Genomic DNA, 25,250 nt, shown 5'->3' with positions numbered 1-25,250 from the left:
CATACAGTTGGAGCATAGACTAATAACTATAGGCTAATAACAATAAAAATAAGTTATAACATAAAAAGGCCGTAATGCTGCCTTCATGCTCTATTGGAATTATTATAGTTTCCTAGTTAAAAAATTGCAAACATACGCCCTCTCAATTCAAAATTTGGTGAGCTCATAATCAAAATGATGAGCTCATAATCATGACTTCAGAAGTGGGAAGTAAGAAATGTCCGCTAGCTGGTGAAGGCAACAATAGTTACAAAGTAAGGTACATGTTAAATCCGCTTGCCATAACTGTCTGACATATTACACTTATGCGTGGCATGGCCTAATTTCCAACCACCCACAAAATGCGCTAAGAAAACTTAGAAAATGAAGCATGCTGGAGCTTGTGTATTTTAATCGAGACTAATAAATTGTGTTTTCTCCTCATATAACTTCGTGTGCTCGGCTACCTGGCAAAGCACGGACCGTCTCTCTAAAATGGAGGAAGTTACGCCTTTGTTAGCTCAAGGAAACAAATGGCGTGAGGGTTAAAAAGCAAATGCTCACTGTTGTATCGTTTCATGCACCCAACAAGCACCGCTTCGACTGTGACTGTATGCATGACGCGTTTTGGACAAAGTTGAACTTGCGTTTGCTTGCACGTTGTCCACATGCATTTACTTCGTGTGAGAGAGATGTACCAGGGAAATAGTGAATCGGGTTAAGTGGATGTGAATGTATACTGACTGGGGGTTGGGTGTGCTGTGCCGATTGGTCGCTCTCACCAGCACACACACATACACAGGCAGTCAGTCAGGGCTTGTTTTAACACACACACACACACACACACACATACAACCAGGGGCACTCGGCGAGCGGGGCAAACAATCATGTATTTCAATAGAAATCGTGGCCGCTGAAAAACGTGCTTTCGATGTATTGACGTGGTGCTTCGGGGGAAAGTGACAGGCGCTCAGTTTCTGTCTCGTTTATTTATTCATCTCCATTTTTGATGTTGGATAGAAATGAGTGCCGCCGAGGCCGGGCCTACTGGTGCAAATGCTGCTGGGATTTTGCAGATCCGCTTTCACAAATTGACCAAAAGTAACGCTACATGCTCGAATTTGAAGGGCTTTCCAGTGATTTTGTCGTGACCGAGTCGTAAATGGTAAGAAACCGGCGATTTCTCTCCTGTTCTTTCTGTATTTGTTGCGTTTTTTATCTTACCGTCGTGGGTGACTTTACTGCTGTACGGCTGTATGGGAACTGTTGATGCACATGATGATAATGTAACATACATACTTTACCAGCGTTTTCACACTGAATTCGCGGCAGAGGTCATCTTTAAACAGTCCAGTATGGGCATATCAAAGTGTCTTCGACATAGCGATTCATGTTGAGTTTTTCAAGCTTTCTTATCTTTGTCTTGATGGATTCTTGACAAGACGGGAGACGGCCTACTAGGGTTTCGGCTTAAACCCGAGTAGCGACCCTGTTACAAAATCCACTTTAAGATGCTAGCTGTGTTTTGGAACACGATAGCTGGTTTCTATACGGTGTAAGATTGTCAGTAGCAGGTCGACCGGCTACCATGCTCCAGTAAACCATCTTGACCGCCTTAAACTGGCATCTGGTTTATTGCTGGTCTGAGGTGGTCTTCCAACTCGCTCCAGCTAACAGCTTCAGCTGTATTTTCAGCAGGGATATTGCATGTGCTTGCTGGTGTTTTGCAATATTACAGTGTTTTTGCTTTTAAGAAATGTCATTAATGTGGAATCATCTCGTTTGGTGTTTTAATGCACAACTCAATAGGGTTCTGCAGCCAGTTGCGACAAACCGCTTAGAAGTTCAGAAAACCCAGAGTTATAATTCTACGGGTCATTTAACTTAAAAACATCTTCTAAAAGCTTTTTCCTGTTTATTTTGTTGCAGAATGGAGCCATGACAACATGAATCAGTCCTACAAAGTGGCTGGCAGGGATGGCTCGGAGTGTCGTGGCAATCCACAGGAGTCCAAGGCACTTGATAGCCGCATCAGCTCCTGTGGACACCAGAGCACAAAGCGACAGGGGGACCAGGGGTCTGCCATGCATTTCTTGAACTCTGGCTACAAGCTCTCCGCATCGCCGTTCGCGTACAATCAGAGAGAATCCACCTCCAACTACAGCCCGCTGAGGAGACTTCAGGACCTGACCACTATGGTGAACCATGCGGACATGAGTTTGCAGGACAAGGATTTTCACGGGCGAAATAAACTGCTCATGCACAATCCCATCGGTGGCAGTGAGTTTGAAATAGGCCTTTACCACACGTCCAATTCGCAAGGAAACACTGACAGGACTACTATTCAGGATTTGGACAAAAATGGTTTCTCACCAGTAAGCTCTGATAGCTTGGAACACTTTCCATCCATCCCAAATGGATTTTTGCATTTTGAGTCAACACTGTTTGACAGTGGGGACAGCAAGGATAATGACGAGGATGGTGGGGTAGAAGCGGTGGCAAAGTTTAAAGACGCGTCAAAGAAATGCCAGAAACGAAATCTGGCAAATACAAAGTCTCAAAGCAGCCACAGGCTGGACCTAAGTACAAACAAACATGGAAGTTGTAACCTTGTTGCTAAAAATACAGTGAAGTCTGACCCTCCTGCTAGTCCCTCGCATTTGCCTGTTGAGGTCATGATGGAGGATTTTGATAGTATGGATGATTATTCAGACAGTGACTGTGATCTACCCAGCACTGGGAACAGCGCTTCAATATTTAACTCTGGTCTCTCTAAAAGACCAAATTCACCTAGTGACTCCCATTCAAATCCTGTAAGATATTTTTATATTCAGCTGACTTGTTTTGTTGTCTTGATTGTGGTTTTGCCCTAACAGGTGTACAACAGAGATATTTTGTTAAAGAGTTTCCACTTAAGATCATGCTGTTGTTTAGTTAAAGGAAATCCATTTATAAATATATGCACCAAAGGGATGCACCGAAATGAAAATCCTAGGCCAAAACCGAAAATTCAGGATGCAGCCGAAGCCGAAAATAATGAATCAATTAATTAATCAAAGTTATTTAATAATCAACGTTCAAATAGCTAAAACTCAGTTTTTAAAACACATTTAAATTGCACATTAGGCAGTTATAACAGAATTGCTTCTCAGGTTCTTGGTGAAATATAAACAGTTAAACGGCAGTAAACTGTAATAACCTATTTCATGACAGATTTATTCAAACATATATTAAATAATGAAGACATCACTAGTCAAAATAAAATGAACATGTAGTGAAGATATTTAGCAAAATGCCCTTCTCTACATTTACGAGTTTGTGGACATTGAATAGCCGCAATTTTGGTGCACCCCTAAAATATATGCAGTGTATATTTATACATATTCATGCACACATAGTGGGATCCAAAGGTCTGAAACCACACAAAAAAAATTGATTCAAAATTATATTTAAACCTTGAAATAAACATTAAATTCAAAGAAATATGACATTTCTTAAGATCATCTCAAATCATGTTTTACACAAATGTGTGGGGCAGCTTGAGTGCTGTTGTTATTAAACCAAAATAAAATTAGTTTATAATTGACAAAAAAAAATTGACATTGAAAAACCCAAAGTGCAGTATAACAAATCGCAAAACATTTTTAAACTGACACCAGGCAGAAAAACTTCTGTCAATTAACCACAGTAACAGGCTATTGCCGATAATTTCAACAATTGAATTATCTAATTTGTTAGTCTATCATTAAAATGTTTAAAAGTGTTGACAATGGCTCTGTCAAACATTGCTTTGCCACTGCAACATCGGCTGAACCAATAGTGTGAATTTTTGACCAGTAGCACACAGTGAAGGTTCAGGAGTGTGTAGGTAACTTGTTTGAAAACTATTTTTTGCAATTATTATTAATTATTTTTGCAATTCTATATTGACTATATATAACTTGACATCAGCAACACATTTGCTACTTGTAGGCTGAGGTATGTTTATTTATAGTTGTATTGCCCAGTTGTTTTTAAATTGCAAGTTGTCATAGACAGAAGTCATTTGTATTACCTTCCCTTAAGCTGAACCACAAAATTGCATTGAATTGTTGACTAGTAGTTCAACTTCATTTTTTTCCAGCGAAGCAGAGGTGTACTCCAAGTGCTTGTTGGCTGATATTTCTTTTTTTAACTTTATTTGGCCACGATCTTTGTCACAGTAAGGACAAAGGCCGAGTATACACTAGACCTGTATTTTACTCATTCTTGTGGGTTGCAGTTAAGTTGTCACCCACAAACTGCTCTTTTTCAAAGGTGAGAGTATCGGAAATGCTAAAAGAGTAGCCTAAACAAACAATTTAAGCAGTCTTGTCTCATGTGATTGATGTTTAATGAGTGATGATTGAAATTTGTATTTTTTTATTTTAACCCAAAGTCCAACAGCCCAAAGAAGAAGCAGGTCCCTGGTGTAAAGTACTCTGATGGAGATGTTGTGTGGGCCAAATTCAACCGCAGACCCTGGTGGCCCTGTCATGTAACCACTGACCCACAGATTGAAGTCCACACCAAAATGAAAGGTGCTTTATTTTGTAATGATATCCTTTTGTAAGACTATTCATAGTGGATGCCTAATTTGTTTATATCCTTTCATCTGATGTGACATTGTGATGACGGGACATGTTATTGACATGATATATGTGTTGTTTTTGTTTACTCTTTATTTTGAAAAGTTGTTCCAGTGTAATAACACAAATAAGTACAGAGTAATATGAATTAACTACATGCTCTTACTATAGGGATAAGTTTACTTTGGTTTAAGCCCAAAGTATATTTCGTCCCTCCACATTTCGAGACGGTCCTTGCATTGTCCATGTGACATCATTTCATTTTCATCATCAGGAGGGTCCGCACACATTGTCCGCATGCAGCCTAATTTTTGTGTCTGCACGGACGATGCATGTACAACAGCTCATATGCGAGTGACTTGAACATTTGAAAACAAAGTCCACTAGATAGTACGCATGCGTCGAACGTGTCTTTCCGCACTCACTGCCAAAGGAGTATACTTTGAAGACAGAGCGGAAAGGGGAAAGTTAAGAATACCCGGGCCTTTAGGTTTAGTTACTTATAATTATGCATTATTTACTGTTATTACTACAGTAAGTACATGTAATGTGTGCGTCACATTAAAATAAAGTATTAGCACTTTTTATCCTTTAATTTTGACTTTCTGCAGACCATTTGTCTATATCATTAAAACAATAGAATTTATTCCACAAGTATGTTGTAAGATAGTCAATAAAAAGTGTAAATGTTTTTTTATTTCCACTGTTCAAGAAAGTAAATGGTTATGTACTAATTTATATTTCAAATTGGCATGCAACAGAATATTTAGCATTATTACCGCTGAAACCAAAACATCTTCTAGGTTAACTTTTCTCAGAACCCATTGTTGTCATATTGTCACAGAATGATGACATGTTCTTGCAGATCCCAGTCGTCGGCCATGCCGCCTCTATTTTGTCAGGATGTTTGGGGAGATCATAGATCAAGCTTGGGTTCCGGCAAAAGCCACTTTTCCTTTTGAAGGAGGCTATCAGTTTGAAAAACTCCCGGTTTTGAGACGGAGAGGAAGACAGAAGGACAAAGATTACAAATACACGGTAAAGTGTTGCAACTTTTTATGCTATTATATTTTGAACAATGAATGAATATCATTAAATGACATCAATGCTTTTGATAGAAAGTTTACAAGTTTTGTTTGTTCTACAGGTTCCCAAGCGTCTAATGTCATCATGGAAAGCTAGTGTCTCGGAGGCAGAGGCAGCACTGACCAAATGGTTAAATAGTGAACCTTCATTGTCTTTAATTCGTGGTGTGCACATGCCTATTACAGAAGAAAAGGCACCGAAAAGTCCCACTTGTCCAACGTCTAATAGACAGTCCACATCATCAAGCTCACTTTTGTCCAATGGACTTGATGCATCCGTTAAGAACCGAGGAAAACCTGTCACTGGAAGCAAAAAGAAAGCAACTAAAAAGAATAGCTCAACTGTAAAATCTCTTGTGAAACTAAATGAGTGCTCTTTATCATCTAAATCAAAATCAAACCCATCATTGGACAGCTACAAACCTTCCACAGCTGCTGAACGGCACAAATCAGACCTCCTAGATAGTCCGTATTCAGATATTGACTCTGTCCCGAGGATTCTGTGCCCCAAACGCTCAGAGGAATTACTGCAGGTAGAGGTGGCAAAAGAATCAAGCACTAAACCTAGAAAAGTACAGCCAAGTAAAAAGACGAAAAAAGCCATTGCGAACAAGCCGGTGAAGAAAACAGAGTCTAGTATAAAATGCACAACAAACAGTAAGCTAAAGAAGTCAACGCCCAAAGAAAAAACACTTAGGGCTACGAACTCCAAACAGAAGGAAAGCAGTTCCCCAGGGTCGTCAGATGGGTCTTTCGCCATGCACTCCTTCTATTTGCCTGCCAGCAGTGGCTTAATGTCTAGAGCACTTGCCGCCAGCGAAGAAACCGAGGAGAAAGACTTAAGTCAGGAGCCAAAGTCTCGCTCACCATGTGCTGGCGATGAATGCTCAGAGATTTTCAAGTGCTCGTCCCCCATTGACCGTTCTGAGTTGTTAAAACAACAATGGGAGGTAAAAACGGAGGCCAGTGAAGAGTCCACAGATGCCTCCATCTCCCACACACCCCCAAACCCAACTCTTATTAAGTTTACCCGAATCCGAAATGAGAAAAATGGTGCTCATAATGGACCTCAACATAAAGGACCCAAGTCAGAGGTGACTGAATCCTCCCTCAATTCCACAAAAATTAAAAACGAGAGCATGTTCTCGGACACATCATCTTCGTCCTTCCCGTCTCCCTCTGTCTCTCCCATGGATGCTCTCCAGGATATGAAGGAGCTTTCTTTCAGGTCTCTTGTCAAAGAGGAATGCAGTTCAGGAGAACCCTCGCTCCGTGCGGATTCAAACTACAAATTCAGCACTTTCCTAATGCTCCTGAAGGACATGCACGATAGCCGGGAGAAGGAAGGGAAACCTTTAACTCTCCCTCCCACATCTCCATCCTCTCTCATCAGGGAAGAACCTTCTCTCATCCCACCCGGAGAAGACTCAACGAATGAGGTGCTTTGTGAAAAGGACTGGAAGGCGGTTGCGGATCAGAACAGTCAGCAGGGAAAGACGTCAACGCCAAACAGCTCAAAACAGAGCAAGGCCAAGCCAAAATCAGTGGTGAAAAAAGAGACGCAAAAACACGATGATGGGAACAGTTTAGGATCTCCACTAAAGAAGCAGAACTCATCAGTAGGTTTGGATACACTTGAAAAGGGTTTGCCTCAATTAGGGGAACTTTCCAACTCTCACAATGATGCTGTTCCTGATGTCTGTGGCAAGGGCACCATCTCCAAGGTCGCTCCTAAAAAGCGATGGCAGACGTTTCAGTCTGGCATTGGGAAAAGCACCAAGCCAAAAAACGAATTGGTTTGTTTGAATCAAGATGTAGTGAAGGTGTCCACAGAGATAAATGGAGTCTTCAAAGACAGTCTTCAAGAAACTGCTCATTCTGATAGCCCTGATAAAAAAGATGCTTCAGGTAAATCCTGAAATATTAAGTCTCAAAAGTAAAAAATCTCATAAATCTTTTACGTTAAATTCAGTGAATTATTCTGTTCTCAGAAAACAAAAGACTGAGAAAACCAAGCAAGAGGCTGATTGAATGGAGTGAGGAATATGATCAAATATTTTCCACAAAGAAGAAAACAAAGAAAATCCCTGAATCCTGTAAAACGGTAAGCTAATTCTTCAACACTTTACACTGTTTTCTGTTGACCCAATGGACTTGAACCTACATACATTGATCTGTTTTTGGTATTTAAAGGGATAGTTCACCCAAAAATGAATGTTGTGTCATCATACTCGCCCTCATGTAATTTAAAATGATATTTTACTTTTTCCACAGACACAAAAAAAATATTTTTAGAGGTTTTAATATGGTTCAAATAAATGGATACAATAGCTATCAAGCCTCAAAAATGCAACCTGCAACCCGAGGTGCCAAGTTTGCAAATGAGATTTGAGAGTTAGGGAGATGGGTAGGGTGCAATTTAAAATATCAAATGAAAAATGATGAAAATTAAAAAAAAAAAAAAAAAAAAAATCCAAGTGATGGCATAAAAATTTTTTGGGTGAGGTATTCCTGAAGTGTGCAAACTGTATTGCTGTATATGAATAATGTTATTTCATACCTTTCCTGAAGGGATCTTGGATCACCAACACTAATGCTGCACAGCCTGCATCAGAACAGATCGAACCTGAAAAACCCTCTGAGCAGGCCACACCAGATGAGCAGAAACAACAGCCAGATGGTCTCGCTCCTCCTTTACCGTTATCGCCATCCTGTGAAGGCACAACGTTAGATAGAGAGTCGTCTGAGAAGAAATCTGGTAAGAATGTGTAGTTTAAGACGCCTTACTTCACTTTTTATCTCTGCTCTATGTATAAACATACTTTATATTGCTCTTGCAGCATCCTCAGATAGAAAGAGGCCACGTAAGCCTGTGCATAAAATTCTAGACTGCACCTTTGAGGGGGATTCTGTAAAGGTCCCAAAGAAAGGGGTGAGTTCTGAATTTGTGGTCTCCGTATGATTCGTGAAAAATTATTACATATTTTGGGGTCTTTTGCATTGTTTTTCTTTTATCTCTGCCAAATAAGGAGAGTAAACAACACGATAACAGCCAAGACGACTCAGGTGTCAAAGATTTGCAGGTAATGTTTTGGGATGGGCTTTAAAGGGTTCCAAAAATGAAAAGTCTGTCAGTAATTACTCACCCTCATGTTGTTTCTAAACACATAAGACTTTTGTTCATCTTTGGAACACAAATGAAGATCTTTAAAAAAAAAAAAGATTTTATATATATATATATATATATATATATATATATATATATATATATATATATAATTTTTTTTTTTTTTTTTTTTTTTTATGCAAACAAATTCTTACAGGTGACAGATACAACAAAAAACACCAAGGCCAACAAAACATACATAACAACAGCCAACATGGTGTGTGTGTGTGCGCAAGTGTAACTGGGTGTGTGAGTGGAAGTATCAGAGGAACATCTTACAGATGTACAACAGATGTATTATAAATAAATAAATAAATAAATAATAATAAATTTAAAAAACATATTGATGACAATAATAATGATGACGATGACAATAATAGTAAAAATAATAACTGGAGGATGAGGAAAATATGATAATATAGTCTTATATGATAATATATATAATAGTAAGAATAGTAATAGTAGCATTAATAATAACAACAATCTAAAACTAAAATCTATGAATCTATAATCTATATGAATTGACCGGTTTAGTCCAAATTCTCTGAAGAGACTCAATCACGTTATATGATGAACAGATTTTATTTAGGCTTTTATTCACATTTAAACATTGATCAGCAAGCATAAACAGAAGCTCAACCGAATCTGCTTGACGCACGAGAACTATCCTCATTTGTCCTTGCCGAAGCTTAAATGTCCTGTGCAACACACAAGAATGAACCTAATTGGTTCTCGCACGTCAAGCGAACATGCTTGAGCTTCCGTTTACCACAACTGATGTGTGTTGATAAATGTTTATGTGTGAATAAAAGCCTAGATTCAATCTGTTCATCATATGAAGCGACCGTGACTTTTCAGAAAATTTTGACTAAACCGCTTGATTCATCTGGATTAATTTTACGATCTCTTTATGAACTTTTTAAGGAGTCAAAGTGGTAGTTGTGTAGCTGTTAACAGAGGGACAGAAAAATATCTTCATTTGTGTTCCAAATATAAATGAAAATTTGCGTTTTGAGAACGACATGAGGGTGAGTGATTTATGACAGAATTTTCAATTTTGGGTGAACTTTCCATTTAAACCGAATGTTTTTAATAGTAATATAGGCATTCAATCTAAATTACATTTATTTTTAAATTACTAATGTAAATGTAATGTTTCAAAAAGTAATTTAACCATTTTTAAATAGTAATATTATAAAAAGTAATTTAGACCAGTGGTTCCCAACAGGGGGGTCGCGGCCCACAAGGGGGCCTCAGCGAGCTCTGTGGGGGGTCGCGTCGTATTTTGAATAGTTTTGAGCAATGAGCATTAAATAGCCTACAAGTCCTTAACTTTTTTCTGTTCAAAATTTACAAAATGTATATTATGAGCGAGTTCATCATGAATCCATTTTCCAATCCGTGTTTTTGTCTTATCCTGAACCACTATGGTACACCTATAATAAGTGTTTACATTGGGACTATTTCACACTGGTTCGGATCGCTGCCGCTGCGGAGTAGCCCAGTACCTGCGTGACTCGTCATAGACGTACACAGAGAGAAGTAGTTCCGGCTACAATGTTCTTCCGAAAGACGCATTATTATAAACGCAAGTTTATTATCGCTCGTTATAGCGCCAAAAGCGTCAAAAATAAAGCCTCACATTGATAAAGCCTCACAAATAACATGCAAGTATTGAGGTCCCAGACAGCAGTCATTTAGTAATAGCCTATATACTTTTTTTTTTTTTTTTTTTTTTTTTTTTACCTACACTCCAGTGTGAATATTTTTGTTATTGCATTTTTAAATAGGGCCACTTTATAGGCTACTCCTAGGCTTACGTTTTTAAATTACAAAGTGCCTACTGATGTTTTTGTTATTGTATTTTCAATATTATAGGCTATTATTTGTGCATAAACATATCTGGTTATAGTAAACATACCGTTTGCTTGAAAACAACATATTCTGTCATCCTTGCTGCAAGTTTACAAGAGCAATAATATCATTAAATGTGAAGGGGGGCCATAAAATATTTTCTTGGGGAAAAGGGGGTCTCAGACAAAAAAAGGTTGGGAACCACTGATTTAGACAATCTGACAAGCAATGATACTGATGTTTTTACAGAAACAAGAAGAGCCTGAACCTACGGCATCAAGCCCTTGTGTTGTATCAGGTTTGTTTTTCATGCGTGACTATATTCTGCTGTGTATTTGTTGTATTTTATTGAGAATATTATAAGTGATCCACCATTGTATTTAAAAAAAAAATTGCAATGAAATTTATTTCCATCCTCAGCGGCTGCACAAAGAGAGGATGAGATAAGAACATTGTCCCCAATCCAGCCGGACACACCCACTGTCTGCCAGAACCAGCTTGAAGGAGAGCAGTGTAGTCCGGCAAAGCCTCAGGCAAAGGAGCCACACACCGATGGCGAGGACTCCCTGATCTCTGAGGTTATTATTATTATAAGCCTAAAATTAACATGATGTCAAAATGTACTCGCCCTCGTGTCATTCCAAACCTTCTTTTACATTTTCCCCATGTTTTAGATTCGTCAACTCTATTTATAGAGATATATAACTGTTTTTGTGTTTAATTTTCAGGTTTTTGGAGCAGGACTCAATGACAGTGCTTTTTCAAGCAGAGATTCTTTGTCAGGTGACTTCTCAGGACTGTTGACCAATAGAAAATCAGGGGAGAGAGGTGGAGGTGCGTCGTTGAAGGAGAATGTTTGCCAGGTAAATTTTTTAGATATTACCAAATGTTAAATGCAAATAATAATATTAGATTTAAGCAATATAATTTGCCCTCTTTTAGCCCTTTTGCTTTAGGAACTTGGTCATATATTGATGCACACTACCATGCAAAAGTTTGATGCACACAAGTAAGGTTTTTTTTCTAGGCAACATTTATAAAAGTTACTTAAATGTGCTAATTAAACTAAGACCTAATCCTGGCTTAATCTAAGCCCTGTCTTTGAAACCAGGCCTATACCTTTCTGTTCATCAAAGATCCTCACAAAAGACACCATATTTGTGATCACCAAATCAGCATATGAGAATGATTTCTTGAGTATCATGACAATGAAGACTGGAGCAATGGCTGCTGAAAATGCAGTTTACAACTTTAATAAATTACTAATTTTAAAATTTAATAATGTTACTGTTTATACTGTATTTTTTAAATATAATATCAAATAAATGCAGCCTTGGTGAGCATAAAAACATTTTAAAAGCTCTTACCATCCCCAGACTTTTGAATGGTAGTGTATAGCTTAAAAAATGATCATAGCTGTTCAGTGTAAAACTTTTGGGACTATATGGTGTAGGTATGTGAGAAGACAGGTGAACTGCTCCTCTGTGAGGGGCAGTGCTGTGGTGCCTTCCATCTGCAGTGCATTGGCCTCACGGAGACACCTAAAGGCCGGTTTATCTGCCAAGAGTGTAAGACGGGTGAGTGACCAGCACTTAACACAGGATCTATCTTGTGTCAGTTCCAAAATCTACTCCTTCAGATTATGAGATTGCGATCGATTCATGAGGCAGTCAGTCCTCAAAAATCACATTAAACACATTAAAGTCAGCATGAAACGGAAGTTGCCATAGTTTTTTTCTTCCCTATTGTGACATATGCCTGAGTGAAACCAGCAAAAATGTAGGGTGGGACTTGGTTTTGACCATCGGGATTTGATTGGATGTTTGTGGTTTGCTATTGCTGTGATCTGAGAGGTTGTCCCACCCTCACGCTAGTAAAGACGTCATCAGAGAAGAGATGTTGCTGCAAGAGGGAGGGGAACTTATTTCGATTAAAGATTTACGAGGGCGCATGAATAAAAAAAAAAAGATGTGCACGGATAAACAAATAAATAAATACTGCAGTATTCTGTAAAGAAAAATGAGAATTGTCAATTTTGATTTCATAGTGACTTTAAGAGTTGTAACATCCTGATTTGCATGTCTGTGTCTTTCCTTCCCGTAGGTGTGCACACATGTTTTGTGTGTAAAAAGCCTGACAAGGAGGTCAGGAGGTGTATGATCCCTGTGTGTGGAAAGTTTTATCACATGGAATGCATACTAAAACATTCCCCCACCATCGCTCAGAACCGCGGCTTCCGCTGCTCCCTCCACGTCTGTCTGTCCTGCTACATCACCAACCCCGCCAACCCTGGTATCTCCAAAGGTGCCCATCATTCAGCTATTACATATGCAAAGATTAAGAACTCACTGACTTAAAGAAATAAAAATCTGTTGTTTCAAATATAACAAAAGGATGTGTTAGTGATCATAACTTGCTGATCTCACAGGCCGTTTGACCCGCTGTGTGCGCTGCCCTGTGGCCTACCATGCCAATGACTACTGTATGGCTGCTGGCAGCGTTCCGTTGGCCAATAACAGCTTCCTGTGCCCCAATCACTTCACTCCACGCAAAGGGTGCAAAAACCATGAACACATTAATGTCAGCTGGTGTTTTGTGTGTTCTGAAGGTACGTACATCACTCTTAACTATTCTCTCACTATTCTATCAGTGGTGCTTAACAAGACTTACAATATTTACCTGGCTGGTGATTAAACGGTCAAAAAATGGGCCCTTACTTCTTTAGGAGGAAGTCTGCTTTGCTGTGAATCTTGCCCTGCTGCCTTTCACCGTGAGTGTCTGAACATTGACATGCCCCAGGGAAGCTGGTTTTGTAACGACTGTCGAGCAGGAAAGAAACCCCATTACAAGGACATTCTGTGGGTGAAAGTGGGCCGCTACAGGTTTGTGTGTGTTTCACTAATTTTTCCTCAAAAAATTATAGTGCAAAATTGATGATATTTACTGATGCATTTGTGCCAGGTGGTGGCCTGCTGAAGTGACTCAACCGAAAAACGTTCCTGAGAACATCCACCGTATGAGGCATGAGGTGGGGGAGTTTCCTGTACACTTCTTTGGCTCCAAAGACTATGTGTGGACATATCAGGCTCGCTGTTTTCCCTACATGGAAGGGGATGCCAACAATAAGGAAAAAATGGGAAAGGGTACAGATGCCATCTATAAGAAAGGTAGTTTTACGTTCTAGCAGTTATCTAACACAGTGTCCTAATTAAATCACATGTTTTGAGTGCTAATGCTAATGATTCCACACCATCACAACCAGTCAGAACATATTTGATGACTAAAATAAAGCTATGTGGAGAGGGATTTTGGACCAATAATAGATATATGACATGATGACATTGGTTTGGACAAAAGCTTGACGTGGATCCTTTTGTAATGTGGAAGAAATCGGTCTTATTATCTTATGATATTTGACTGATTTCAAAAGTGTTTGTCACTTTACGTTCGAAAATCGATTGCACAATCAATCAGACTAACCAACACAAGTTTCGAAAACGAAAATAGGGAATCGATTTTAACGGTCTTTTCAGGGTCCGAAATTAACACCCGCCAAGCGCCAAATGCGGGTAGATTTTCCGTTTGGCGAGTATATCTCAAAAGGCTATCCGCCACAGTGGCGGGTGAATGTTCATATACCAAAATAATAAAATTGTAAGCGCGCACGCGCTCTTCTGCCTCCGAGCAAAGAGAGAGAGAGAGAGAGAGAGAGCGCGAGTGAGTGAGCCCCGGCCGCGCGCGCGCACTCACTATTCAGAGCGGACAAGCGTCAAGCTTTCCTGTACTTTTTGACAGAGCTTCTTTGCAGCTCAAGTCGGCGGCGGTGTGTACGTACAGTTTAATGCTCTATCTGTTGACGGCGCTGAGGAAAAAGGATATGTGAAGCTCCCGCCACTGGAAGAAGCGGTCGCCCCAAAAAAGCCGTGCAGAGCGTCTTCAGCACTCGCGGATCGTGCATACTGCGCCGCTGGCCAGGCTGTTTCTGCTTTACATATTGGCCGTTCTTTTCTCGATAAAATTAGTTTTCTCATAGCGTTTGCAACGCAATACTCGTTCCCTTATCTCTCAGGGAACCGAGGTTACGCAAGTAACTTAACCGAGGACGTTCTGCCTTCCCTTCCACATGAGTCAGGAAACAAAACTGTCAAAAAAAAAAAAAAAAATTATTTCACCCCAATGATAGTAATATTTCATATATTTTGATCAATATATATAGTTTTTTTTTTAAATTATACATTTCAAATTTTGCTCTTTTCGTTGATGTTATGGCAGTCCACTCTGCTTATTGTTTTTCGAGAATGTTGCACTCCTGTTTGTCATTGTGCACGAAACTTCACTCCAATAAATCAACAGGAATATTGCTGACTTGTGCGCGTCCTAATGCATTCGTCCTAATGCCTGTTAGTTGTCCGTGGATTTGCCCATATTTGGCGTTTAAAATGGAAACAACTTCAGACATGGAAAATCGATTTTACAATCAATTCAATGAACACATATGTCTCAAAAATCGAACAGGATTTTTTCACAAAAGTGACAGCCCTAGTTGGAAAACATAAAAGTTGAAGTCACTATAGAAGTTGTATGCTACCATATCGTGTTGAGGATGCCAGTTGATTATATTTTAAAGGGGTCATGACATGAGAAATCTAATCAATTCCTTGATCTTTTGACAATAAGAGGTCTTTGTACCAATAAAACAGCAAGTTTCAACGTCTTCCATTATTTAAAAAAAAAACATTTATGTAATCAAGCTCCAAAAGCAGCTTGTTTTGATGGTAATTTTGTGGTATCTCTGAGACATCACACAGGCAAATAAATCTGCATATGACTGCCTCTAAAGCAAGACATCGACAAATCGTTTTAAATCATTGCACAATAGGCCCCGCCCACAGGAATTCAGATGCTTAAAGGCTGACATCAGTCTACACCGGATGCAAGCGTCGGGCCAAAAGCAAATATAACCCATTATAATCACTGACACTGTCTACACTGGATATAATATCCTCCTTATTTTTCAAAGCAGAAGTAAGCTATTTTCTGTGAATTGCAGTATCAAGCAGCATTACAAGATTTTTTGTACAGCAAAAAATAACTGGAAGTGGATGAGACCAGAAGCAAGACACATTAAATTTACAAATGGCCCCACCCACTCTTGCGTGAAAAATAAGGTGGATACAGATTCCCATTCAATTTCTGATGTACTCTATGCGCTCGAGTCTATCGACAACAGGACAAAGGGAAGAGTAAAAGAATGTTTGCTTCGACAAGTCCTGTTTAAACAGCTTGTTTGCGTCTCTGTGGATGCTTTATTTTTAATGTGTTCCGGATTGTATCGGAGGATTATATGTTTGTTTGGATACTTTTTCCTATGCATTGATGTTAGCCAATCATAACAGTGGCCATTTATTGACATGCCTTGAAAGAGCCGCCCCTCAAAAATGGTTAATTTTAGACAGAGTCAGAATGCTTTTCTAAATTTGCTTTTTTTGAGTGAACATTAGGAGTCATTTTAGTTAATGTTATGATTGATTTAAAATATGTATTCTTTCGATATTGAGAGAAAATTGGTTTAAAGAATTTTCTTTTTTCTTTTTCTTAGCTTTAAATGAAGCAGCCGAAAGATTCAGGGAACTGCTAGCAGAGAAAGAGATGAGACAGCTTCAAGAAGACAGGAAGAACGACAAGAAACCTCCTCCATACAAACATATTAAGGTAATGACAATAATGAATTAAATTAAATCATTTGTTAACAAAACTTATTATTTAATCAAAGTTTTGATTATTTACTCACTTTTATGTCGTTTCTAACCCAAATGCTGTTATTTTTGTCTTTGGAACACAAAATTAGACTTTTTTAAAGAACTATATTTGTAGCTCTTTTCCATAAAGCAACAGTTTCTTGATGACAAAAAGGAACATTTTACTCAAGTCCTTATTACTCAAATTCTCTTTTTGTGTTGAATGTAAAAAAAAAAAAAAAAAAACATTTGAATGGCATAAAGGTGAGAGTGAACTATTCCTTTAAGACATGTTTTGTGTTAATAAAATGTATAATACTCCCCTCTCAGATAGTAAAACTGATCTCATGTACACTGATCGAATTTTCGCTCAGGTGAACAGACCAATAGGGAAGGTGCAAATAATCACAGCAGATCAGTCAGAGATACCACGCTGCAACTGCAAAGGTTCAGACGAGAACCCGTGCGGCATCGACTCGGAGTGCATCAATCGCATGCTGTTGTATGAGTGTCATCCTCAAGTGTGTCCAGCAGGGGAGAGTTGTCAGAACCAGAGCTTCACCAAACGGCAATACACCGAGGTGGAGATCTTCAGGACACTGTCACGTGGGTGGGGTTTACGCAGTGTGTCTGACATCAAGAAGGTGGGCATTTTTTACTTGCTTTTGAAAAAAAATTAAGTTGCGATTGTCTTTTCTTCCCTATTGTGATGTATATCCACAGGGCCGGCGCTCCGCACACGCACATCACGCACTGCGCGTAGGGCACCAAGTGCTTGGGGGGGCACCAAAAAATCTGGGTCGTGAAAAAAAAGAAGCGTTTTTTTTTTTTTTTTTGGTGGTGATTTTCGTTTTTTTGCAGAATCTGTTAGTTTTACAAGCCTCTGTATGTTTGAGATAGCAGTATTGGTATATTTAAAAGCGTACATTTTGATTTTGAAATCGGCTTGTTTTTCGGAGATTCTAGCACGCAGTAGGGGCGTGTCATTGTCGGTGTGTATTTCCACTGAATAAGCCGGCATGGCTACTTATTATGCAGCGCTCTGGCCGGCTCTATCTGATTTCAAAATTCAATGACGATGGACGCAAATAACATTACGATGTCCAGCAATCGATTTAAATAGTAGGTTACATGGGGTTTAATTTGTCGTTTAATGAGATGTAGCCTAATACATGTTGTCAGTCACAATATATAGATCCGCCATCAACATTAACGTGTATCTCAATGGTCCAGTGGTAGAGCTTTCGCCAGCCGTGTCAGAGGGTGTGGGTTCAAATCCGCTCTTGTATAGGTTTTTTTTTTCTCGTATAGTTTTTTTTTCTCTCATCAAAACGATTAGGCTATATTCGCAAGTTGTTTTCACTCGACGCGCGCTTCAATCCGTTGCGTTGCGATTGAAGCGCGCGTCGAGTGAAAACAGTGCGGTGTGTGCGCGAGCCACGCGAGAAAACTCTGTATCCATAGTGCCACTGATCGCGGCGGCAACGAGCACTTGATTTAAAAAAACACATTTCAGCGCTAGTATCTTATTTAAAAAACGAACGAAATGAATGCTCTGTCAGTTAACTGGAGATTTATTTATTTGTAGAATTGGTCCATTCGTGTCGCGAGGGGGAGGGAGGGGGGGTACCACCAAGCATTTGTGCCTAGGGCACCCAAATGGCTAGCACCGGCCCTGTATATCCAAGTGAAACGGCATATTACATTGTTGGTGTAAATGAATAGGTTTGGACTTGGTGCTGGTAACCCAATGCACAGGACATTGGTAACTCCAGAATCAAAATATTCATGATTCTGAAGCTGAAAATACAGAATTATTTTAGAGGAATATGCTTGCACTCTGTCACTGACATATGATATATTTAAAATCTTATGTGAGTGACAGGTCATCCTAGCCTTGCAAGCCAGACCCACATCAAGATGTTAGGTCTGGCAACTCACCATAGACACGACTCAATCCGAGGGGCGGGATAAACGGCTGTCTTTCAGATTCCCTCTGCACGCAATAGAACAGCGCTTCAAGTAACCAGAGCGTTTTCCCAACAGTGGAGCTAACGTTAGTTGATAGATTCAACTTTTGAATCTGGCCGGCAAAACTACGATGACTTAAGTGCTGCTCTTTTCTCAAAGAAAAACTTAACTCCAAGTCCTCCAGAGTCGCGGCCAAAGCCGATTCGAAAGATGTTCGCCAGCAGCAGCCATTCTTTGTTTTCAAGTAGCAGTGAACCGTTGCAACTCTGTCGTCATTATGTTAAGCCCGCCCCGCCTACTCTATACACGATGTGATTGGCCTGACCCAATTTAGGTTTTTCCAGCACGAAAGTCAATGGAGAGTTGCTAGACTGACCTGGCTGCAAAATACATTTTGCTGCCGCTAGGGTGCGTCTAGATTTCTAGGCTAAGGTCGTCCTGCCTTTGGGGTCGGGAATTGACCAAAAATCTATGCACCTCTTGTTCGAAATAACATCACAACATTTATTTCCATCAAGAGGTGCATCAATTTTTGGTCAAGATCTTGTATTGACAATGCAATAGTCCAGCGCTCTGTAAAGTCTACTCTAGCACATCCCAAAGACTTTCAATGAGTTTGAACTCAGAGGTGCCAATATTCATGTGTGAAAATGATTCTTCATGCTCCCTCCCGCCCATTCTTTCACTTTTTGAGCCTGATGAATATTGGCTTTTTCATCCTGGAATATGGCTATGATGTTTGTTTAAGAAAGGAAAAGCTTCACTCTCAATCAATTAGGTTTAGAAGAACTGTTGCCAAACTGTTTTTTATATAAATATAAATGTGTGTGTATATGTATTAGAGATACGTGGATCAGCTCTTACGTCACCCGAATCCGCTGTTGAAAATAAATCATCTGCCTAACATCCACCCGAACCTATGATTTTCTCTGATTCAGACATCTGCACACGATTGTCACATTGCAATTATACTAATTCTCTAACTCTTCCTTCAAACTTGAATTGGAATGTCACTGTTTCCGTCACTGCAACTTCCCAAGCACACACAAGAAATTAAATATGTTCAACCCAAGCAAAGGCTGGATATATGCTTTATAAGTCATATACAGAGCTTTACAGCCTTTAGATATCGCATATCTAGCACTTGATTGATCCCTGGTTTTCCCCGAAGAGATATACATAGTTGTTGAAAACTAAAGTAAAAGATTGAGTTTTAAAAAGAGTGTTTTCAAAAAAAGTGTTACTGTAAAATGAGTTCCGCGGGTATTACCGCGATCCGCGCATCACTAATATGCATGTATATATCATTGTTATATTTTTTACATTATTTGTGCACATTATGTCTCACTTCCCCATTTAATTGCATAATTTCACCAATAGGGAGCTTTTGTGAACGAATATGTTGGAGAGGTCATTGACGAAGAGGAGTGTCGAGCCAGGATCAAACACGCACAGGAAAACGACATCTGTAACTTCTACATGCTCACACTGGATAAGGTCAGTCACCTGAGTCGATTCTCAATCTTCCTGATAACATGTTCTCCTCTTAACTTGACACCGGACTGTGTTCTCCACGTACGTGCAGGATCGCATCATAGATGCCGGGCCGAAAGGAAACCAAGCTCGTTTTATGAACCACAGCTGCCAGCCAAACTGTGAGACACAGAAGTGGACGGTGAATGGAGACACCAGGGTCGGACTGTTTGCGTTAGAGGACATTCCTACAGGTGTGTTCAAATCTGAAGTATATAATATGGTACTAGAAAGTGGGTGAATGCATATTTAATAGGTTTGGCGGCTGTTCTCAGGTGTTGAACTCACTTTCAACTATAATTTGGAGTGTCTGGGCAACGGGAAGACGGTGTGTAAATGTGGGGCATCTAACTGCAGCGGATTCCTTGGTGTCAGACCTAAGGTATGGCATTCTGCATTTACTATAAATTTGTTTTTAAAGGAATAATCAGGATCAAAGTTGAGCACTTTTTGTATGTTGTACTTCATTATTTACCTATTCCATCATACTCCATGTGACAACTTTCTCTTCAGAATCAGCCCACATCTGACGACAAGGCACGGAAACTGAAGAAGAAGGTTGCTGTGAAGCGGAAGAGTCAGTTGGCGGTCACCAAGGAGCGAGAGGATGAATGTTTCTACTGTGGTGATGGAGGACAGATTGTGTCTTGTAAGAAGCCCGGCTGTCCTAAGGTCTATCATGCCGACTGTTTGAATCTGTCCAAGAGACCTGCAGGTGAGTGACTCATTTTCAAACAGCACGAGCCTCTTGTATCTAACTTGTTTAACTTGTTTCATTGTCTTATGTTATTATACCTTGCTCTGAAGTTTGATCGTGATGCTTTTCATTCATGGTAGGCTCCCTTTTTTCTTCCTTGTTGATATGTTTTGGGGGAAAAATGTGATGAAAAATAGATGAAATCCTTTACGTTACACTACCGTTCAAATGTCTGGGGTCAGTAAGCTCTTGAAAGAAATCTCTTATACTCACCCAGGCTGGATTTATTGAATAGTACAGTAAAAACAATATTATTGTGTTATATTTTAAAATAACTGTTTTTAGTTTAATATGTTTTAAAATGTCATTTACAGTGATGCAAAGATGAATTTTCAGCATCATTACTCCAGTCTTCAGTGTCACATGATCCTTCAGAAATCATTCTAATATGCTAATTTGCTGCTCAAGAAACATTTCTTTTTATTATTAATGTTGTGCTGTTGAATATTTTTGTGGAAGCCGTAATATATTTTTCAGAATTCTTTGATGAATGAAAGTAAATTCATTTATTTGAAATAGAGCACTGATATTTTTGATCAGTTTAATGTGTCTTTGCGGAATATAAGTCTTAATTTTATTTTTACTTTTATCTTACTGACCCCAAATGGTTGTGTGTTACAGAATGACAAAATAATAATTTTCTGCATGCTATTACTAGTTTGTGAAAAGAGGTAGTATGCAGATTAATTTATTTCTATGGCTATGGCTGTCAAGAGTAAAATATTCATAATTAATCTCCTGGTTTCCGACCAGTCTTTAGAAAGAAGTATTAAACAGTAGCATTTAAATGTTTTAATAAATTGTTAACATGCTTAATATATAAAAATGTGAACTCTAAAAATATATTATTTAGTGAAATATGCTTTTTTTCTTTCTAATTTTCTACACACCTATTTGTGGCACCCCGGGGGTCCCTGGGCCGCAGTTTAAAGTTTAAAGGTATAGTGGAGGATCTTTCCGAATTTTAGATAAGACCCGCCCTCTCCACTTTTTGAAAAGTTTGATTGATTCACCAGAATGATTGACAATTAGGAGGACCAATAGTATAGGTGATCCACCTGGAAGTAAAAAATCCTCCGCTATACCTTTAAATATGACTTAACATTTGTTTTGTCTTGTAAACAAACAGAAAAAAATATTTTTTTTTACAAACTGTTGAATGTTTCAAAAAAAAATTTAGCACTTAAAGGAATTTTCTTGCTTTTGTAATGCCAAATAGTGGAAAAAACTCTTCCGCTACTGGCTATTTAGTCAGCTATTTATAAATTTACATCTGAGAATGTGGCTGAATCAGCTTTTCAGGATTTTATTCAAGCTGAATCATGATTGAATCTGCCTCATGTGAATTTTTTTTAGGCCGTTGGGAGTGTCCGTGGCATCAGTGTAACGAGTGCGGGAGGGAGGCAGCGTCCTACTGCGAGATGTGTCCCAACTCCTACTGCAAACAGCACCGTGAGGGAATGCTGTTCATATCCAAACTGGACGGCAAGCTGTCCTGCAGCGAGCACGACCCGTGTGGCCCCGATCCTCTGGAACCGGGCGAGATTCGAGAGTATGTGCCCGGTGCGCGCATCCTTACCCCACTTCCCAATATGGCGGCATCTGGCAGGATACCCCAGCCTGCCCTACCGCCTGCTGCTCCGCTCTTCATTCCTGCCCCAAACAGACCCGCGTTCCAAGCCCAAAGAGACACGTACACAGACGAGGTAGTGGACAATGTGGTTTTGCCACCCTCTTCCCCTTCTAAGGACATCAAGGAGGAAGATATGAGCGATGAAGGCGAGGTGGTGGAAGGAGTGATCGGGGATGAGGGAGAAGATGAAGACCTTGAGGTCGTGGATGATGATGATGATGATGATGATGATGATGATGATCATGATGATGATCATGATGATGATGATGAACAAATAGACTACGCAGAGATGGGGTTTGAGGAAGAAGGTGAAGAGGAGGTGGTCCGAGGCGAGATTGAGGAGGAGTATGAATATGTGGATGATGACTTTGAAGGCACTGAGGACTTAGGGGAAGTAGAGGAGGATGACCAGGAATCATCATGGGATGAGTCTGTTGAAGGAGAAAAGTGAGCTCTCCTGCATTTTTGCTAGACATCCATCTCACGAACACACAAACTCAGTGGGTGACCTGCAGGGAAAGTCAGCTGCCATTTTTTTCTGTCGATGCCCAGCTAAATGCAGAGCAACTTTTGAGAAAGATGGACATGTGCAACATTCTTAAGCCTTCTTAACCCAAGTCCTCTTGGAAAAGTCCATAAAGAGGGTTGGACCTGGTGCTGTGGGACTGTGGCTTCACAGTCCTTTTGTTGGTATATAGTGTCTGGTGCTCTTTTGTGCTTTTTTTTTTTTACATTTTCCTCCTCGACTTGTTTACATTCTCTGATCCTAAACAGAAGGATGACCTCACAGGGGTTGAAATGGGGCACCACAAACCATATTGCTGTGTCTTGCGTACGAAATCTGCCATGCATAGATTTTGATTACATTTCATTGACCAACCAATTTGGTTTTTCAAGAACATGTCTGATCATTTCTAAAAAAGAAAACACAGACCCCCCCCAAAGCAGCAGACCCTTAATTGTGTGATTACAATGACATAGCCACATCATCAGGCTTTATGCTCCACGGGTCATGGTGCTTGAAATGATTTCTTCAGGTCTGTCTGTTAGTATCGCTGAGTGGCTACATGAGAATGAGTAATAGGAGTCCTAGTACATCGTTTCAGCTGATTTGTGAATAAAAAAAAAGTGCTACTGTCAAAGAAGGACAAAGTGTGACATACCCAGCACCCTGCTTGATTTCAGTCATGCACTTGTTGCATTTGTTTTTGTGAAACCTGTCATTTTTTTCTTAACTTCTCAGAAAATTCTCAAAACTAAAGAAACTTTTAGTTTTAACTTTTTGTTAAGTCTAGAGAAGTGATTGTATCACCTTTCATTCTCCATGCTTGTGCCATGTCTTTGAGTCTTGATTCTTTTAGGAAAGATGAGCTTGTACTTCTTAGATAAGATGGATGTTACACGAGGCCTATCTGTACTTCCCCTAGTTCTACCACTGTCTCAAAATACTGATCAAAAATCTTCAGATGCCTCATTGCGGTATCCATTTAGATTTGAATGTCAAAGAAATCCCCCCCCCCCACACACACACACACACGTTGTTACAAATTTGCGGGATATGATCTGCTCTGTTTAGTCATGTTTGTATGTGTCTGGTAAACTTTAAAAGATGCCTCTGAATGTTTTGCACTCTTTCAGAGATCAGGAGAAATCTCAAAGCGTCAATTATATTCATGAAGCCCGTAACTTTTTTTTTTTTTTTTGCCATTTAATAATTCCAAGCTAAAAGCTCATTCAACATTCTCTGTAGATCTGGCTGATGAAAATTATTATGGAAGTTCATTGTGGCTGCTTGGTCGTCCTCCATTGAAACTCAAGTAAGCTGTAATATATGCATTAATGTTTGAGGGATGCAAATGACCCTTAAAAATGCATATTTTGACAAATAAATGCCGTCTTTCCCCTTATGATATTCTCATACTGGAACCCATTTTTGTTTCCAGTAGTCATATCATGGTTTAACTTTTGCAACAGTATGATTTAGGATTATAAATATTGAAATTTCTTTCACCATCACTTTATTCTCAAAAATGATAAAAGCACCTTTTTTTTGCAATATCATTGTGCACCAGGTACAATCCCTGATTGAAAAACTGCCTCATATAATGAAGTAATGTTTGTATTAACAGAACATGTTTGGAAACAGAGATATGTTCCAATGGATTATGTTTCAATGCCTTTAGGCCTTAACTCATTTCTGGTTCTATAGCTCTTTTTTTGCAATCTAATCATGCAGATGCTTTTTTAAAAAGCTTTTTTAAATCTTTATCATCATCATCATCATCATCATCGACCTTTGTACTTCTGTTTTCTTAGCTGTGTTTCTTTCAAAGTCGTGCTTTTTGTCGCTGTATTTATGGACCTTGTATAATCTTTTTCACTCATTTTTGTGTTTCTTGTATGTTTGCTAAATCTGCTGCTGTGTTTCAGCGCTGTACCCCCTTGATACCATGAAGAGGACGAAATGCAGATGACAGTTTCCTGAGGACATTTGGGCAAAAAGATTGCTGCCATGTTAGAGACCCATGATTTTGTACTGTACCTTGTGCATAATAAATATTATAAGTAAAATTTTACAATAGAAACCAGTTTGCCATGTTTTTTTTTCTTCAACTGTCCTTATTGGGAATATGTGGATCACACCAGAGAGTAGTTTATAAATGCTGAACTTTAAATGCTCAATAATGATTGCTGACAATGTCGTCGAAATGACAAAATCAAAAGTCAAAGACTTATTTGCATATATCCTAGACATTTCTCTTGTTTTTAACTTGGCATGTTATTGAAGACCAACAAGCATCTGCATACCATAAATAAAACTTGCATCTCAGTTGTAAAGAGCTGTTATACGATACAATATTTTGCAATAGGTCCAGTGAAAATCCTCTATACTAGTACCCCCATAAGTTTAGATCATTTAAGTCCCT

General features: G+C 39.2%; 1 protein-coding gene across 1 annotated transcript; it reads left to right on the top strand.

The window, feature by feature from the left end:
- Positions 1-332: 332 nt before the first annotated feature.
- On the top strand, positions 333-24,910 carry nsd1a (nuclear receptor binding SET domain protein 1a). The gene is made up of 24 exons (XM_081381900.1): positions 333-1,144; positions 1,909-2,792; positions 4,397-4,538; positions 5,452-5,624; positions 5,734-7,579; positions 7,663-7,775; positions 8,243-8,429; positions 8,512-8,603; positions 8,701-8,754; positions 10,941-10,989; positions 11,112-11,269; positions 11,420-11,554; positions 12,145-12,268; positions 12,795-12,995; positions 13,120-13,299; positions 13,417-13,573; positions 13,653-13,858; positions 16,291-16,403; positions 16,804-17,073; positions 19,781-19,897; positions 19,986-20,127; positions 20,209-20,315; positions 20,447-20,648; positions 22,047-24,910. Exons 2-24 carry the CDS (start codon positions 1,926-1,928, stop codon positions 22,772-22,774), a joined length of 6,363 nt encoding a protein of 2,120 aa, XP_081238026.1. The 5' UTR covers positions 333-1,144; positions 1,909-1,925; the 3' UTR covers positions 22,775-24,910.
- Positions 24,911-25,250: the final 340 nt, after the last annotated feature.

The sequence above is a fragment of the Scardinius erythrophthalmus genome (genome assembly GCF_964197995.2).
Source record: "Scardinius erythrophthalmus genome assembly, chromosome: 13".
In the NCBI taxonomy this organism is placed as follows: Eukaryota; Metazoa; Chordata; class Actinopteri; order Cypriniformes; family Leuciscidae; genus Scardinius; species Scardinius erythrophthalmus.
Note: the sequence above shows the minus strand (reverse complement) of the source record. Positions and strands in the feature narration are given on the sequence as shown.